This window comes from Melospiza melodia, chromosome Z, assembly GCF_035770615.1.
Source record: "Melospiza melodia melodia isolate bMelMel2 chromosome Z, bMelMel2.pri, whole genome shotgun sequence".
Taxonomy (NCBI): Eukaryota; Metazoa; Chordata; class Aves; order Passeriformes; family Passerellidae; genus Melospiza; species Melospiza melodia.
In genome coordinates this window covers 49852966-49872801 of record NC_086226.1, presented here as the reverse complement: position 1 = coordinate 49872801, position 19836 = coordinate 49852966, and the positions used below count along the sequence as shown (strand labels likewise).

The following is a 19836-nucleotide window of genomic DNA, read 5'->3' as shown; positions in this document are numbered from 1 at the left end:
GTATGTGCTGCACCTGGGACAAAAGACTTTTTTTTGCATATTATATTCTTTAATGGTTCTGTAATTCAAAAAATTCAAAGGTAATGCAAAAATTCAAAGACAAAACTTTTAATTTTGTCTGTCTGCTATTTAAGTAGGATTATTCATTACTCAGGTTTGTCTTTTAGGTTTAAGTTTCCTCAAAACTGAGCATGCGTGGTACAATTTGTGTGCCCTACTAGTTTTTATTAGTTGTGTATCAGTTTTAATTCATAACAGTAGTCAGGAAATGCCATTAAAGAACCAGGAAATTCTCTCATGGTTCATGATAATTCTTTTAGATACTTGAGCAAGAAACATATACAAAACTTCCCTGGGCTATCCATTTTTATCTAGAAGTGCAACGTCTAGAAATGTGCAGAAATGAAAGCATATGTACAGTATGTCAAAGAAGGCAAATGAAAGATTTAAGTAACATTTTCTAATACTTTGGCCAAAAACTGACAGTTTTGTTAAAAAAAAACCTAGGAAGTAAAAATTAAATCAATGTATTCTCTCCCCCTGCCCCCTTTTTTAGGGGGCTTTTGGGTTGGGTATTTTTGTTTTTGTTGTGGGAGTGATTTTTTGTTTGTTTACTTCTTTGTTTTGTTTGTTTGTTCGTTTGGGGGTCTATTGCAATCTGTTTAATTATCCTCAAAATTTTTCCATTAAATTTGTTTTAGATTTTTTTCTCATCATCCTTTTGAATATATATATTTCTCTCTTTTTTTTTTCTTAAGAGGGAGTATATGCAGTTGTCAGCTTTTCAGATTATGGAGACCACCAAAAAGATAACTAGATAATTAGATTAATAGGATTGCAAAGTGAGAACTTCTTCCGGCCTCTTAAATCAATTTCACTTAAAAACTCAGGAGTGTTTTGCTAACAGTTGCTGTATGAGAAATAAGAGTTAGCTACCTACAGCACACAATAATAACTCATGGATAATATTTGAAATGGATTTGTGTCCCATTTTGCACTCATTACAAAAGTCTCTGTGATTTGCTTGTGCTATGAGTCATATAATCTTTGATTAGCTGGAGTGTCTTTGCTTTAAAAATTAAAATGAATTTTTTTTCAGTACTTCCAGTACTATATCTGTAATGAAATCAGAGTTCTAGCTATTCCATAGCTTACAGTCTTGTGAAGTTTTTATCCTTTTTTTTTTTTGTCATTTATGAAGCCTATGACTAGCATTATATTAGTTGCATTGTTAATCCCACTATAACTAGTTAGATATCTAAAACTCACAACTCCAGCTATGTTCTATAATAAAATACAAGTTTAAGTGGAGATAGATAACATTGGCTGATTATTTTTGTTTCCTTTAGAGGCATCTGATTTGTCTGAAGTCCTTTACCAATGCAACTCTAGTTAATCAAAGGTTAATCAAATATTCCCCCCTGTACATACACAAACCCCCAAATTGTTTACAGCGGGTGGAGCTGCTGTAAAAGGGGCTTTGGAAAGCAGGAATTGTGATACAGACTGCTTGTTACCAGAGGTAGCATATCACATCAGGAGAAAAAGCAGTGCTGCTTGGACAACGGAGGGGTTTTATCTGTGTCAGAGCTGCAAACCCTGCCTTTGCAGAAAGCATAATGTAGCGATTTGTGCTAAGGTTGACCAAATCTATCTTTATCATTCCTGCATCATTCCTGCCAAGGTCAACACATGCATAAATATCCTTCTGCCTGCAGTGTTGGAATATCCACTTTTTTTTAACCAGTGCTAATCTTTGCAAATTATGGTCAAGATCACCAGAAGATTTTAGAGTCCCACTTTGCATGTGTTTTTTTTTTTTTCAATTCAGGAGAAAGGGAAGCAAAGTAAGACTTCTTTTCCTTACTGTCAAAGACCCAGAAATTCTGTTATCCCTTCTAAAAATTAAACAGTATTGTCTTCAAATAGTCAAGCTCTGTTTAGCCTAGATATTTTTAAAAGCACCTATTTTCATCATTCTTTTGAGTTACAAGTAGCATCACTCATTATATCACCCCTAATGCCTAGATTTTTTGGTCTTTTCCTCAGAGTAGTCTTTCTGACTTCTTTACCTGGAAGCACTAGACTTGAGTAAACCACTTTTTCTTCCATACTTCAGCAACCACTTCCTGAATAGCTGTTCATCCATTTCTGTTCCTGTATTTACTTCAGATGTCCTTTCTTCTGAAGACATGATGTTCAGGCTAAGTCTTGTTGCAAAAAGACAATGGACAATAAATAGGAAAAGAGACAATATTAAAAATTTTGTTAGAAACAATGTCATAAGCCTCCTTTTGAGTGGAAAGACATCTTTTCAAGCAACTTTTTAAACGGAAAAGAGATGGGAAGAAGATACAGTCCCTTGAGGACTGACCATTTGAATGGAATGATTTGCCATTGTGGATTGAATTCTCTCTGGAGTCAGAGAAGATCTTGCCTGCAAGTGAGAAGAAAGGGCCAGTGGCCACAGTCAGATTCCCCTGGGATCTCTTTCCCAGCCTCATGTATGAGTTTTATCCCAGCACACACTGAGTTTTCCTTACAAAGAGATGGGTGTAGATAATCCTTGAAGTCAGCACAGGGTACAGCTGCTCAGAGAATGATCCTGAACAGTGGATGGCACTTGTGGATGGGAAGAGGGAAGGATTATTTCCTGACCAAAGGGGACAGCAATGCCAGAGTTTCATCTAAGTCTGAAGTAAAGGTCTGAAAGGTGCAACTTAGAGTGGTTGGCTTCATTTTGGTCTCTCACCTATGAGAGCCAAGAATTTTACGGTCAAAACCAGTGATGAAACTGGTGGTAGGTTCATTAGATCTTGCTGAGAAACTTTTTTTTTTGGAGGAGAAATAGAGCCATCTCATCTTCTCAGCTGGACTTAATGCATGCTAAATCCCCATTGCACATCAATATTGACACTATTAAAATCAGTTTAAATAAGGGGTTTAAGCTAGGATACAACATTAATAACAATAGGTGACTATGTTTTCCTTTCTCTCAAAGTATGGAAAATAAATTAATTCTCAATGTACCTGTTCAGAAGAACAAACCAAAACTTTTTATTTTGTCTGTCTGCTACTTAAGTAGGACTATTCATTACTCAGGTTTGTCATTTAGGTTTAAGTTTTCTCAAAAACTGAGCATTGCATATGCACATGCATGTGTGTGTGCGTGCATGTGTGTGTGTGTTCCACAAGATGGGAAAGGTAATTGAGCCCCATGAATAAATTTTAAAACAAAATAATATCTGCTCAGGGTGACTTATAAATAAATATGAGGCAACTATTGATGCCAAGTGTGATCATGCCATTTGATTGCAAGTTAAATCAGTCCAGATTTAGAAACGTAAACTCCTTGATTTGTATGGAGCAAGACATCTGTAGGTGGTTTATTAAAACCTGCTGATGTTTCCAGAACTAAATTTGTGCAGATATGGGCCTCTGGGTAGCTGTATGGAAAAAGCAGAGAGATACTTTTTGTCTGGTTACCTGACTTCCGGCCCTTGTACAGGTGTGCTTGAATAAATTAACATCAGTTACCTGTGATGAGCCACTGCAAACATTATCAAGGGAGGTGAAGATGTGAGAAATCTGTTACCTGCCTCCTGTTATCACCTCCTTGACACAATCTTCCTACTGGGCTTGGAATCTTCTGCCAATAACTTTTTAGAGAACTGTTTTCTATAAATGCTCTCAATTCTAGCTCCAAGAAATATAAGACTTTGCATCTGTCCATGATAATTATTACTGTATTCCCCAAATATAATTAGCTGTCACATACAACTTGAATTTCCTCCAATAAGAACAAGAAAATCCAGTTTTAAGACACTGGGTATTTGATGAACCATCTGTGAAGAGACAAAAATTGTATCTGATACATTTTAAAAAATATAAACACATTTTACACCTGTACTATTGTTTCTGGTTGTGATGCAGTTCACAAAGAGACTAGCTGCATATCCAATACAATTGAATGAACCATTAGGTTTTCTCTTGCAGAGACACTAAGATGTGTGTCATTGCTAATGTTCACATAACTCTTCCTTACCCAAGAGAAGCTGTATCATAAAGAAACATTTTGTGCCACCCCTAACAGAGATCTACTGATCTAACCTCTTCCATGAGTAGTCATGTTGAACACAGACTGCCTGTCATATTGCATACTCACCAATGTGAACAGCAGAAGCAGAATTAAAACTAGAATGCATATAAAAATGTCTTGAAAAGATGTTTAAGTCAGTTTTAAATAAGATTTTTAAATTTAAAAGAAAATAAAAAATTTGAAGCACAAGTCTGCTTATGTGAGCAAATATCGAAGCATCAGTTCTGGTGTGGAGGGAGTTTTTTCCAACTACATACAGTCATTTATTTGGGATTTGAATTGGAGGTGGTGGTTGTTTTTTAAAACAACTTGCTGTCTACATTTTCTTGTGCTGCTTTGGTATACAAAATTATGTCACTAAGAGAGGGAGAGTACAGTTTTTTATGCAGTTCAAGAAGCCTCATTTTTATATGAACTGCAGATGAGCCAAGATATTTTCAGTGACCTGAAAAGTTTATTTAAACACACTGCTACACCAGGATTAACATAGGTGGGAAGCATAAGTAAAATATTGAAAAGACTAGCCAAAAGCAGAACATGTATTGAGCAATATTTTTGCCTGGTATTTATTGTGACAAATAGTGTAAATGTTTAATGTGTTTTGTCCAAGTTTCCTGCATAAGTTCTGTGTGTTTTCTGTTTGGTGAATGAGGTTATCTGGGAAGACAGGACAGAGAACATGACAGCCTATCATAATATCCTGGTTGCCCCTAGGTTCCTAGAAAATACTGAAAGAACCACAAATTTTCCAGAGAGTGGGAGACAATTACTTTCCATTTATCTGAGTAAATCTAAAGCTGTTTCCCATTTATGAAGATGTCCCATCTTCCCTAGAGTCTTTTGGAAGTGGGTTAAATAAAACATCTACCTACATAAGTTCCTGCAGGGAAAGCCTCTAGCTGTTCTTTTATACTTAAGAGCAGAAGGTTGTAAGATTTCTGCTACAGTGAAAGAAGCTGTAGTTTACAGATAGAAGATAACACCAGGACACTGCATCCAAAAGTCTGGGTGGAACAAGACACTGCACACTCTCAGGTGCAGGAGTCTGGGGAGAAGTAATGAACAGTGAGGGAAACAAATTTATTACTGCCCTTTGGATTTACAGCTTTCAGTGAAGGACAGAGACAGGCAGGTAAATGCTGTCATACATACAATCATGATCCATTCATTTGTCAGCTGTGCATGTCTGTTTGAAAAGAGAAACTATCAATTCAAGAGGTAAACTTTTCATCAGCTCTTATACCCTGACCAAAGCTTATTAATAGCTGAGACCATTTTCTTTTCCCCGTAATGACAATGCTGCTCTTTCCCCTAGATTTGAGCTGTTTCATTCATTGGAACATGAACTGAGTGACTGTGTTGGGACATATACGAATTAATGTGAGTAAGAAAATTGGTGAGGCAAGTCTTATGAATGAAAACAAACAAGCAAACAAACAAACAAGCATACACACACACACACAAAAAAAAAACTGAAAGAGGGAAAATTTACCATGTGTAGATGCCTCAAAATAGCTATAACGCTTTGTTGAATGATAGTGTGCTGGTTCTATCAGTATATCTAGAAGAGGTTGACATTTCAAAATGTATTTTGAAGTAGAATTATGTAGCAGGTGATCAGTATGTTAAAACAAAGATCATTTGGATTTCTATTCCATTGCTTTTTGACAAAATACATCTTAGCCACTGAGGCAGGTGAGACAGGAGAATTTTCCACTGAAATACATCATAGTAAAATATGTTACTCAAAAACAGTTGTCAATTTATGGGCTCTGGGGAAAGAAAACTCAAAATCCAACTTCTCTAAACCTGGAACATTTTTTATGATTATACAAGCTGCTAGTCATTAGCAAATATGACAGGGAGTAAAAGCAAATTTGTGAAGTAGAGCCTATAGTTTCAGAAATATACTGTTCAATTGGAAAATATTAGTGGTAAAGCTAAAAACACTGCTCACTGCTTATCTCAGAGTGATCCTGAAGGAAGACACACAGAGTTATGAAAGAGAATTAAGTGCTCCACAGTGTCAAGGAAGAGAGCACTGTGTAGGTACTGCAAGTGCACTGCAAGACACTGTGCACAGCTTTTTCTACCCCTGAATCCTGACTAGCAGTGCTAGAAGTTTGCTATCCTTTGTCTCGTCAGGCAAGCAGTGCCACACATCATGTATCAGTATTTGTGATGCTATGCTGTAGTACCTCAGTAGAAACCACTCATTCACGTCCAGCACGTACACATAAAATGTTCTATAATGGTACCTCTAGAGGTACCTCAGATGGTCTTTTGGGACCTGAGGTAACATAGGAATATCTCAGGTGAGATACCTCTTATCACTCATCACAAGTTAAAATTTTAATGGCAAACACTGGATATTTCCTGACAACAGTTTTAAGCCCACTGCTTCTAAAAAAAATCCATGGCTTTTTGTAGTGTTTCCTGCTTTCCAGCAACATCTTCTAAATGAGCAGTTTACCATGTGCTAAGAAAACTATTTTTTAAATTATTTTTTTTAATTAAGAGTCTATTTCACATTTAAGCTTGTCCTGAATAGCATTGCTTTAAAAGATCTGTCTAAGAAATAATTTAACATTCTTGCCATGAGGCACCTTCAAGCTTCATATAAATGGACCTGGAAGAGAAATGAAAGGGTTTTAGATTTGCCAGAAATGTATACTCCCATAAAGGAGAAAGAATTGCAGGACTTTGTTGGCATTGTGAATAAATGTAAAATGGTTTGTTTTGTGTGGGAAAAGCAGAGAAAGAGAAGGAAAGAATAAAATTGCAATAAGAAGATATTTTTTGATGTCACTTTGGTTTTCTTTTTTTTTTTCTTTTGAACAAAGAGGGGTAAGAAAGTCCCAAGCTGTATGTCTGTGTCAAACTATAAGAGTCTACAACATCAAATGTAATTATAGGATTTATAAGTTGTTATTTCCAATGTTACTGAATTTTTTTTTCAGTGCTTTACAAACTTTATTGCTTATTTTATTAACTAGGGAAAAGTGTTTCACATTTCCAGTTCAATACATTTTTTTCCCCCTTTCTTTCCCTCTTCCTCCCTCTCTCCTTTTCTTTGTTATGCCGGAATAAAGAAAGTAATTACAGTTACTTACAACAGAAAATACAAATGGGACATAGTTAATTTTGCTGCCTGTAAACCTTAGGTTGTAGTTTTGTGTTTTACACACAATATGCGGAAATAAAAATAAACCAAAGGTATGTGTGCCTCTGGATGCGCGTACTGAAAGAAAGACATACATTATGTTATTAGATAAGGATGTAAAAGTACAATGGATAGAAAGAGAACTTGGATTCCCTCTCAGATGGTAAATGAGCCTTGTTTCAAGATGAAGATGCACACAGATATATCTACAATATATATATATATATATATATATATAATGTATTATGCAAGACTGAGAAGCAAGATTTCATGAGGAGGGGCCCTGGCAGGAACGATAACAGATCCTGCACTGGATATCTCTCGGGTCTGATAGCCAGATAGGGGAACAGCTCTAATTCTGCAGCCTTTTTAGTCTGTTCTGTCACAGAAGGGGCACTGCTGGGTCAGTCAGCTCACTAGTAATTGTGTTTTACAGACTTCTAAAGCAATTGGCTCAGTCAGTCCCAATTCAATAAAAGTGTAGAGCGAGAGTGAGAGCACTTTTGTTCTATTTTTTACTTGAAATTATTTCATTCAGCAGTCTGTCTTTTTTATTACCAGGATTTGACATTAGCACTCCAAGCTATATTAGCATCCATTTCAGCAGTTCAGTAATGGTATTAAAAAAACACTTAACTTCAACGGTGAATGGTTGTATGACAGTACCATAAAAATCCACATTAAAAAAAAACTTATGTATTTGTCCCTGCAAATTATTTTTCACTCGTTTAACCACTTCAAAACTACACTCTCTTGACTGGTGTTTGCAGGAGCTTTAGCAGCAAGGAAGGCTTGTAAAGGGGCTGCAACTGCAGCAACAAAGGCATAAAGAGAAAAATTAAGACATTTGAAGAAGAAGAAAAATGTGATAGGAACATGCAAGCATACATACATATACAACAAAGACCTTTCATTTTGAGTGGGTGCCTGTCATTCATCAACTGAAGTAAGATTTTTAAACTCAAATCACTCGAGGTAAAATCTTTGGCATCTTCCAGATTTCTGGGATTTAATTTTGAACCCAGCACTCTCCAAGCTTGGGATGGCAGCCTAACTATCTTGGCACTGCAGCGCATTCATAAATGACTGCATTAGGTTCTAAATTTTGATTAAACATTCCGTAATTAATCAATGGTAGACATGAAGCAGTTGGCAAGGTCCAGAGCTGCAAAATGTTTAAGACATAAAACATTACAAAGTAATTAGAATGTGCTCCTTCAAGAGAAGGATTGCCTTCAATAAAGAGGTAAATGATAGCATCATGTTTATTGTGGACGTAGGCAGCCAGTGCAATATGATAAACTGCAGGAGATACACGTATCAGTAATCATCCGCATTATTAGTGTCATTAATCATAATTCTAAAAATATGACAGCAGCAGCCAACTTTTTGACCAATTTTGCCTCTGCCTGTTGGCCGTTATAACTTCACTAATAGACTGCAGAGCTCCTGTGCGTGGCAGTTTGCATTGAGAATGGAAGGTTAATTATATTTGAGCTGCTGATTCCTTCTCTCCTCGGAAAAGACTGAGCACTTTGACAATCCCAGGAGCTCACTGCTGTTAAACCAGTAAAAGTACTTTATTGAAATTTTTTTTGTTGGTCAGGAATGAGTAGATGTTTCAAATGAGATATAAGCGCCAGGCTGGGACAGCTGCTAATGTTTCTTCCAAAATAATCCTTGTACAACAAGCTGAACTTAGATATCTTTGCACATTCTCCTGTGGATGTGTAAAAAGTTGAGAATTTAATAAATGCTGACAATAGCATGTATGGAAAGATCTCAGAGGATTGAAATTATTGAGAAGTTGGGGCATCAATGAAAGGAGGTTTTAGGATAATCAGCTATCTGTGGACCTGATAGCGGTCCTTATTTAGTAATTTAAAATTACTAATAGAGGAACCCTATTGAAATGCCACATCATATTTGGTTTTATAGTTCCTCTGGTATTATATAAATAAAAACAGCATTTTTAGACAAACAAACATTAGGAATGAGAATTACTATTGTATTTTCATCAAAATAAATGGTTTACAGATTTGCTGTGGCACCTGAAATTGTACAGAACTATCCCTCGACCTCAGCTTTTATTATTATTATTTTGAACTTGAGGTTCAATCAATAAAGAATCTGTAAATCTCCTAAGCAAACCATGAGATAATGTGTTGCTGTGCATCAACATCTAGAGAAAATATTTGGTTTGAAATCAGAGCTAGGGGAAAACTAGGAAATCTATCGGAATTTTTTCTTTATTTCTGCATAAACCGAAACTTGGAGTTCAGTAAAATTCATGAGTGGCATGCTGAACTTTAGGGTGTGTTTGTCAAAAACTTGCAAAATTATCACTTTTGGCTCTAGCAGTAAAATTAAATGAAGGATGAACACTTCTGATTGCAAAACTGGGTTGATGTAAAATTTATATCATTTAGGTTTGAAAAGAAATGTTAATGCATGTATTCTTCATCCCTTCAGTATTTCATAAGGGAAAATGCATCTTGTGTCAAGGACTAGCAAATACTTCCACAAAGTGGATATGAGCACTTCATGCAGGACTGCAGTACACTGCCCCAGCTAAACTTCTCTGTAGAGCTTGTGTAAATTGTAGAAAAAGCTTTTGAGTGATAGACAGCAGTGCTAAGCACCTGTTATGCCCATCAAAGGACCTTGTCATATGTATAACGACTTCTTGTGCCTGTAACATTGTGACACTGCATTAGTTCACTTAGAAAATATTCTGTCAGATAAATCCTCTTATTCTAAACTTTCTCAGCCCATCCAAGAGTGCTGGCTATTTTGTAATGAGTCTGTTTTGCTTCCAGGCAGCTAGTAAAGTGAGAGGTTGAAGTGTTGCCACACAGTTCTGATTGTTTCTCAGCAACTTTGGCAAGTATGCCAGTCGTTGTGCTTTTAGTTTTTAACATCTTTTGATCTTTAATGGACAACAATAGTAATATATTAAAGACTTCACCATAACCTCAATGCTTCTGAGCATGCACAACTGTTGTGAATGCATAATTCTGTTCACACCATGAGGACCATTTCATTAAACACCTCAACAGGTGTGTACTGAATTATTGCACCTTTCAAAAGTCCCCAGCCTGACAGATTGGGGTTTTTTAATTATTTGGTAGCAACAATTGCCAACAAATATCAGTTTCATATTTAACCTATTTGCCCACACAATCAACTATCCTGCCTTCCTAAATGCTATCACTGCATTAACATTTTTTATGCATTCCATGGTGATGATAAATTGTTTTCTGACTCTAACTGTGGATTAAGTATGCAAAAGGCATGTTTGCCACTGCCAACAAACCAATAATTCTCACTAACATCTTCAGAGTTACAACATTTATAAAGTTGCAAAGTGGAGTAAACAAACCATCTGTTTGGCTTTACCATATATGTCATGCTCTCTTATTAGCATATTACAATTCATTTAGTAAACAAATTTGGTGATTTTGTTCATGTCAAAGTTAGAGGGAGCTTGAAGATGATTAACATTCCTGGGACAGGCACATTAATACATTGCTTCCTCTGCAAAGTTAAATGGCTTCTCAGGAGAATCACCCCTTGTTGACAAGATGAGACTGTCAATTTTGTTTGCCTGCCACATTAGGGGCCGTAAGGGGATGGGAAGCTCTGAGAAAGAGGAGCAGTGTAGGCAGCATAATTCACTGTGAATTGAAAAAAGAAGTCTAATTCTGATAAATGGTCGACCCCAATACATCCTACCTGTTATTACAACAGACGTGCCGTATCTGTGCAGTAAATTAGTTAAACCCCTAAAGAGTTTGATAGGAGCTTATCTTCAAGTGAATAATTTGAGTGTAGAGGGAGCTGTCTTCGTGACCAGTGTGAGTGATTTGTTTCATATTGAAAGGGATTGAAATGACTGGGCTCCACATCTTTAATTTGCAAGAACTTGCTTGTCCTTTATTTCCTGTATTTAATAAGCACTGGGGTTTTTTTTACTTTTTTTAATAGGTGCTGAACTGTATTTTACCTTTTGAATTTTCTTCCTATGAAAGGTTAATATTTTTCAGATTCTGTGCAATTTTAGGCCTTAAGAGCTGATGCTATTACCTTTTTTATGTAGAAATGCCATGGTTTTATCAGGTAGTATAGTATTTTTGCTTTGACTCTTTCTGAAGTGTAGCCTCTATACCTACTTTTCCCCTAACACTCAGAGGCAAATTAAATATGATCAAATACATGGAAGCACTAATGTACAGACTTAAACTTTGTCCTTGTGCAGATGAATGTGAATTTTATAATTTAGGTCAGATCAGGATCTCTAACTGTTACAATCTTTGCTTAGATTTATGGATTTTTTTTCTTTTTAATTAAAAGAACTCAAAACAAAACAAACCCTGTATCAAAGACTGCTGATAGAGTGCCAAAATTAGAACAGTAAGTGAGACAATAATTTCTTTAACAGTTTCTGCTACTAATTAAATTCCAGGAACTGTTTTATTGTTGGTTCTTGTAATCAAATGGGAGAAATGATTGCTGCTTCTTTCTTGAAGAAGTATCAGAATTGAGGCCATTTCTTTCTCATAAATATGTACACTGTTATATTTAGCCAGAGTCTTACTTTCTGGTTCTTTGATTTTAGCTGCATGAAACTCAGCACTTTCAGTCTGCAGAGATTCTGAGAAAGCATAAAATTCTGGGTTTACTTTCCATAGTGTTCACCTATTCTGGGCCTTTCTATGAGTTGCAGGCTTAAACAAGCAGGAAAGGGACATGAAATTGAGGTAAGAACATATTACTAAATTGTGTTAGAAACTAAAATCCTGTGAAAATTTAAAACAAAACCAAAAGTCTTAATTCTCTTTGCCTTTGAGGTGAAGCGAAACAAAGAAAACTTTCCTTTAACATTTCATTAAAGGTAAAAATGTAGGCTGAATACTGAGCTGAAGAAAAAAATCTCACAGCAGGGGTAATGAAAATTTCATTGTTTATATTTTAAACCAGATTGATAGAGCTTAGTTGTAAACTAAGTATAGCAGGAGGATAGCTTTTATGGGGCCTGTACAACTAGAGCAGTAACTTCCATATCTAGCTTTAATCAGAGGTTCATCAGTTTATACATAAATCACCAGCCAATTGTGTTCTGGCCTTTGATTTTCTAACAAAATCTTCTCAAACCGCTGAAGATTTTGCGTTTTCAGGTTTTACAACCCAATAGTAGCTTCTGTCTTCTTTAAAAAAAACAAATGTACTGTCACTCAGAAAATACATAATTAGACAAAAATTAATTTTATGCTGTCTTTACATGCATTAAGTCTCAAAATATAATTTTATAGTGTTACTTAATGTTGGGATCACTTATTGATCTTGAAACAAAGCCAACCGAAGACTGATGGCCTCCTGCTGTCACGTTCTATTTGTGATTTCTTTGCGGTGTAAGAATGGTAGGGCTAGGTGGTGTTAATTTATCAAATCATGTGTTTGCCAGAAAAGTCACATTCAGAATATCTGAAATGTAAGAAATTGGGATGGTGGCTTTCTTGGAAATATAGGAAGAATGGTTGTGGCTGGATACAACTAGAAATGTGGGAATAGTTTCAGAATTTTAATGAACAATACCGTTTACTTTGATGATTGACTGAGATCTTTATCAGGGAGCTTTGTCATTTACAGTCAGACAAGAAGTAGAAGCTAGGACATTTAACTGGGACATCAGTTGGCTTGGCTTTTCTGTCTCACTGCATGAAGCAGTGGAAAATGGGTTTACACAGTCCCTAACAAATGTGCATCTCTTTCATTCTCACTCCTTTTCTCTCCCTCATCCCATAATATTTAAGTATAATCATACTTTCTTCATGCTAAAATAATTAATAAAATAATACCATATGCTTAATTTTCAACCGCCTGTCCTGTTCTGAGCTGTGAACACATTCAACCTAATTTTTCATGCAGTTGGTTTTGTGCCCTCTATAATGCTCACATCTAAACAAACAGCTCTAAAATGCTCACATCTAAAAAAACCAGCTCTCTTAATCTGAATTCTCACTCTCTGCTCTGTGCATCAGAGATGAGGTTTGCCGTGGTGAAGATAGGACTGCAGCTATGGGCACATCCAAATTTGGCCTTGAGTCATCCATAGGACTCAATTTCTATATCAGGACAAATTCTACTCTGATAAATTCCTTCTCCCTCACTTCAGAATGAAATTTAAAGACTGACTAAATAAAAAAACTAAACTAGAGTGGCCACTTCATTTTTTCTTTCCAACAAATGGACAGTAAATTAACAAAATCAGATTCCTTGACAAGTATAGAAGGAAACTGCTAAAGAGATCCCAGTCAGGATTTATGATCTGTGTAAATAGAATGTACGTTTAATTGACCATATTTCCTAGGCTTATAATCCCCTTCCTTCGGTTGGTGCACAGTGCATTTGTCACTAAAAAATTTGCAAGTAGTAGGTGGGGTGTAACCAACAGTGAATTCTGGTAAAGAAAGAATACTTCCATGAACTGCGCAAGAGGAGGAAAATAGTACCACAAGTGAGATCATGCCCAGAATCAGGGAGCTTCTGTAACTGTTGAGGGATTCTGCATTGCATTGCTGCTGAAGTTCCTGTCTGAAAAGGCAGCGGTGAACTCAGAGGTTGACATTTCACCACAACCACACATCTTATGTGTATGATCATTATCATTATTATCCTCATGGCAGAACCGCTCCACTCTTACGGCCAAATTTACTCTAGTGAGAGCTTTGCATACACTTTTGCCTTCCATCTAAGTAATTAATTAACAGTAACTTGGAAAGTGTGGTATTTATGTTAAAAAAAAAACAGATATTCTGGGTCCTAGAATTTGCTCAAACTTCCTTGCCACACCAAGCTACAATTCAAAGCATCTTGGAAAAAATACCCTCCTCATTTTTATAGTATCTGACATGTAGTACAGACCTCAACAGGTATTTGGAAATTCTCTGCCCCAGACGGCATTTTCAGAACCAACCCTCTTCACCATCCCTTGTTGCCTAGGAACTGATAGGTATAGTAACTGAAGCAGAGTGAGATATGCCTTTAGTTAAACTCATTTGATGGCATATTTCTGTCTGGAAGACTTCAATCACCAGTTCTCTCTACACAACATTTCCACTGTGAGGATCAAGTGCCATTCTGGTAGTTGATGTGCAAATGAACAATCTAGGAAGTCCAGAGGCTTTCAAAGGATTTAATAACTCAAATATTTTGTTTCATACACATATATTTATTTCTCCCAATCATTTATGTTCTTTAAGTTCTTTTCCCTGCAGATACAGCAGCAGTTGAAGTGTTGCAAATGACACCAGAGATGGCACTAAATTAGCTAGCTGAGGTAGGAGAAGTAATGAAGCCATGGCAAGATGAAGCTCAGCAGGTTTTGGCATATTTTGCTTCAAGATTTCTGTCTGTTTGATGGCAGTATTCATGTATTGGCACAAATCACTCTGCCCAAGCTGTGCCTCGGCTTACTTTGGGACCACTGTTTACACATACCTGGGAGCAGAGGAGGAAGATGTAAGGAGCTCTGTAAATCACATCAGGGAACAGAATAGCTGAAGCAAGAAACTTTAGGTGTCATGGGGAGGAGCAGATGAACAAGATGACAGGTGGTTAGCATTGGCTGAGGGCTCATAGGGGTCTCCTAGGGTTTGGGAGTGACAAAGCAGAGGAGAAAGGGTTGGATTAGGATGGAAAATGTCTGTTTGGTATGCAAAAGGGGGTCTGAGACTTTGGGGTTTTTAATAAGATCTCAAAACTTCAGTATCTAAATAAATGACTTTTTTTCACAACTCATACCTCCTTCTCCACTAGAATATTTTCACATATGATATTTAGGGACAGTATTAAGCACAAGTGAAATAGATTAAGAAATGAATGTAAAAGAATCAATTCTTTTGAACTGTGGTTGCATAATGGAAATCGACTGCTATGAATGAACCTATGTTCAGAAGTTATGAACAGCAGAGCTAATGCACTGCCATGAGTTCATCTTTATTATTGCATTACACCTGAATCAATTGATAAAGTAGCTTCTTTTTAAGGCTAGGAATGGCACTTAATTGAATAAAAGTCAATGTAATTATATTAGGAGAATCCAACAGTACTGCTGACAGCGGAAAAGGGACACTACTGAGCAGGGTGCCAGAACTGGTCCGCACATTTCTGCACATCGTTTGCCTGACAGATATTATGGGCTGGTACATACTTTAACTAGATTACTGATTGTTACTGCTGTAAGTGAGAATTTAATAAGGGAGGCATCTCTTCTTATCAGAGCATCAGCAGAGTTTGCATCCCTCCACTGGTCTTTCTCAGAATGGCCTTTGTCTATCTGAGGCTTGGTGCCCCCTCTTTAACATGGCAGTTTATTCTTATCTCTTCATTTAGTGAATGCTGAAGTTTTTTTCACTGCATGCCTGACTGTTGTTTTTCTCAGCAGAAAACCAAGGAAATAGAAAGTACAAATGCATGGAAGCAACAATTACAGTTATCCTAACTAGCTTGTATGCTGAAACAAATTCCCATAACACAGGAGTGAAGAGGGGAGAGAAGGGGAGAAATTATAAGTACACACATGAGTACTTTATGAATAGTTTGCAGTTGGCCTTATGATGATAAGCACAAATATGCTATTACAGTCATTTAATAACTCTGGTCAGTGTGGACAGGCCTTCACAGTAAGCGTTTCCTGTACTGCACTTAGCAACTTAACACGGAGCTATATTCCATCTGAAACCAGGAAGGCAAGGGACCATCAGGACTACTGTTTATCATTCATGTATGTTCACTGCATGCATCTGTTCAGAACTCATTTGTGGATAATAATCGGTATGGTGTGAATATACTTTGATTAATTTGCATTATGTTTTCTGTATTGTGTGATTGAGTCAGTATCCATCAGGACAACAGTATAAATGATATTACAGCTGACAAAAACCAGGTTCACAATCAAGACTTTTTTTTAAGTCTGTGTTTTATTGGTTTCAGATTTTTTTTTTAACCAGATATGTCTGGATTGGAATGTGAATTTGTTCTCTCTCTCTCTTTCTCTCTCTCTCTCTCTCTATCTCTCCTCCCCCTCCCCTTTCTTTCTCTTTTCTCCGCTCCTCTCTCTCTTTTGTGATCTCAATTTAGCAAAAGATTAGAAAGCTGATCTTATCACAAGGTAAGCTCAGCCTTCCTAAGTGCAGTGTGGGGATATGCATAATTACACTTCTATGCCTCAAAAAAGCAATGGTGCTATATTTGCTTGTGTGAAAAGAGTATTTCCCATGTGGGACAAAACCAAGAAATACTCTCCACTTTTTTTCCACCCTTGCCCATACCTCTCAACTGTCTCTCATTAGGAGAGAAATCCTCTGTTCTAGACCACCCCCTTACTGGAATAATTGCATCCCAAGCACACACAATTCAATTAAACTACATTTTAGTATCAGTTTTATGTCAGAGAACAGTTACTTGCATTTGCAGATGAATGGGACATATTAGTTCTATTGCTGTTTGTTTATTCCCTTAAGTTACATGCAATAGATAAATTAATCACAAAGTGTTAGAAAATTACAGAGATTTACTCCACATCAATTTAATCTTCCTACATTTGCATTTGTTTTATTTATTTGCATTGCATTGCTGTACCATGTTTGCGACTGCAGTTGGTTGAGAGGTATGTTTTAAAGGGTTTCTTAAAATAAAAGCTTCCAATAAGGACGTATTGCTAACAGCTATTGTTCCTCTTCTCCCTTTTTTGTTAATGAAGGACCTGAATGTCTGTAAAATATTTGATCATTGTTGTGTCTTCCCTTGCCAATTTTGTGCCTAGTGCTTTTTGCAAATTAAGCTATTCCTATGTTAAAATTCTCTCTTTCTCTCTCTCTTTCCCCACCCTCCTCCCGCTCCCCACCCCTCTCTTCTTTTCCCTCCTACATTTGGGCTCTGATCTGCAATTTATAATGGGCAGACAGACTGGTGAGTCTGCATGTTGTAAATTGCGGGTTTGGGTCCTTAGCTTGCAAAGAATGTTATGCAGTAGAACTTCGCTAATTCTTTTTTTGCTGACTCGAAATTCAAGTCACCCTCCAAAGAAGCTGAATAAATATTTGTCATTTCCTTAGCAATGCTGCACATTCTGAAAACTGAACCCTAAAGTTTTCTATTACTGAAAACTTTGCACTGATATCCTATACTTAAGCACTTCAGCAAAATGAGCATGTTCTGTGTTCTGAGGTTTTGATGTCCATCATGTTTGTTGGTTGCATCATTAATTCAGAAAATGCAGTTTTGCAAAGAGGGCTTCCTGACACTACTGCAAATCAGTGAGGTTCTACTGCAGTGGATGAATAAAGCCAATGCCAAAAGTGGAGAGTAGAATGCAGTTTCAAATAATAGGCTGTTTTACACATTTACTAACTGAAAGGCTTACATTGTTTGCAAATGTAGAGCTTTATTTCTTGAGAGCAAAGGCCCAGATCCTGTAAAACACTTTAGAGTTTTTTAATTTGCAGCTCTTGGGATCTAGTTTAAAATCCACCTCCATCAGTGACAGTTTTCCATTGCCTTGAATATCTGCAGTAACTTCAGCAAATACCTAAACCAAACCATGCTTAAGGTTTTTGGTTGATTTGAGGCAAAATTCTCACTGCCAATAATGGGGTTTTTTACTGGACATTACACTGCTTGAGTCAATCAGCACTGCATGCAGACAATGCAGGGAAAAGGACGAGGAGGAGTGGCAGTGACAACTTAGAAGGATGAAATCACTAACTTTGACTAAGATTTTAGAAACTTACATGTAGATTTCAAAGACTTGTTCTCTTAAACCCCTCAAGTCTTCTTCATCTTGGTTTGGCCTGATTCTGAATCCCTTTATACAAGAATTAAATTACCAGAATCAGGACCTCTGACAATGTCTTATTTGGTTACCTTTATTTTACTTTGCTCAGATATTTCACTTACAGAGTTATGTGAGTACATATATATATATATATATATATATAAATATAAACACCTTTTTATGTATGTATGTATGAATAAGTATATAAAAACATGGCTAGACACACAGTCCATATATTAATATTTTTGCCTCTTGAAGAGAAAGAAAGTCAGCAGAGATTCAGGAATCAAGAAGATAATTTTGTACTTTTTGCTAGTACAATTTGTTATTTTTTAAATTTCAAATAAAAGGGTTATAGCTGCTGTTGGAGACTAATGTTGAGGAGCAGCAGCTAAAAAGAAAAACAATAAGGGGGGGAATTTGCTTGTTTTGTTTAGTTTTTGTGTTGCAATTTGCCCATTTATAAAAAAACTGAAATTTCCAAGCAACGTGGATAGAGGATATTTTTATGAGAAATTATCAGTAAATCATAATTTGGATTTGGTGTTTGTTGACTGTATGTTTAATCAAAAATACTGTACATTTTTCCTTTTCTCCCTTCCCTCTTCCTTTCCCAGACACAGTGCTAACATAAACCTGCACCGTAAACTGTTGACCAAAGAACTGGATGACATGGGCTTGGACACTTCACAGCCTTCCCTTAGTAAGGACCTCCGCGATGAATTTTTGGTGAAGATATATGGCACTCAGCATCAGATGGGGCTTGACATAAGGGAAGACACCTCCTCGCCTGCTGGCACTGAGGATTCCCATATGAATGGGTACGGCAGGGGCATGGCAGAAGACTATATGGTACTAGACCTGAGCACCACCTCCAGCATCCAGTCCAGCAGCAGTATCCATTCCTCAAGAGAATCCGATGCAGGAAGCGATGAGGGTATTCTCCTGGACGACGTCGATGGGGCAAGTGACAGCGGGGAATCTGCCCACAAAGCAGATGCCCCTGCCTTAGCTGTAGGTATGGGCACCGATGTCCCAGGATCCCTCATGTTCAACAGTGTTTCGGTGAGCAACGGTGGGATAATGTGTAACATTTGCCACAAAATGTACAGCAACAAGGGAACCCTCAGAGTGCACTACAAAACAGTGCACTTGCGAGAAATGCACAAGTGCAAAGTCCCTGGGTGCAACATGATGTTCTCCTCTGTCCGTAGCCGAAACCGGCACAGCCAGAACCCCAATCTGCATAAAAACATTCCTTTCACTTCGGTAGATTAGGTCAAGGATGGACACAGCATAATGCCAGCTCTCAGAGAGGGCCCACTACATCTGAACTGCCATATACAGTCTCCCTTCATATATATGCATATATGTATATGTATATGTATATGTATATGTATATGTATATGTATATGTATATGTATATGTATATGTATACACACACTCATAAATATACATATATATATATATATATATATATATAATTTTTTCTTTTCTTTTTTAGCAAAAGAAAAAAACACCAGGTGCTTTTTCCCCTTTCTTGGTTGTTGGGGTTTTTTTCTTTTTTTTTTTTTTTTTAGTAGAAACAAAAACGTAGGACCTTTAATTTGGGGGAAGAGATTCTTGATAAAAAAAAACAAACAAAAACAAACAAACAAATAGAAAAACTGCAGTTGTCCCTAGTTCTGTTAGAATGTTTTTGGTCATCCCCAAAGAGCCAGTTTGTTCTTCCTATAA

General features: G+C 36.8%; 1 protein-coding gene across 3 annotated transcripts in view; it reads left to right on the top strand.

The window, feature by feature from the left end:
• BNC2 (basonuclin zinc finger protein 2) overlaps positions 1 to 19518 on the top strand; it is a 322321-nt gene extending 302803 nt beyond the window's left edge. For 2 of the 3 annotated variants that reach the window (XM_063180396.1, XM_063180397.1), the window contains exon 6: positions 18717 to 19518. In XM_063180396.1, the coding sequence (XP_063036466.1) occupies positions 18717 to 19377 (661 nt within the window). In that variant the 3' untranslated portion in view covers positions 19378 to 19518. Of the gene's footprint in view, positions 1 to 16403; positions 16435 to 18716 lie in introns of all 3 variants that reach the window. The other variant, XM_063180398.1, reaches the window with a different exon arrangement.
• The last annotated feature ends 318 nt before the right edge of the window (positions 19519 to 19836 follow it).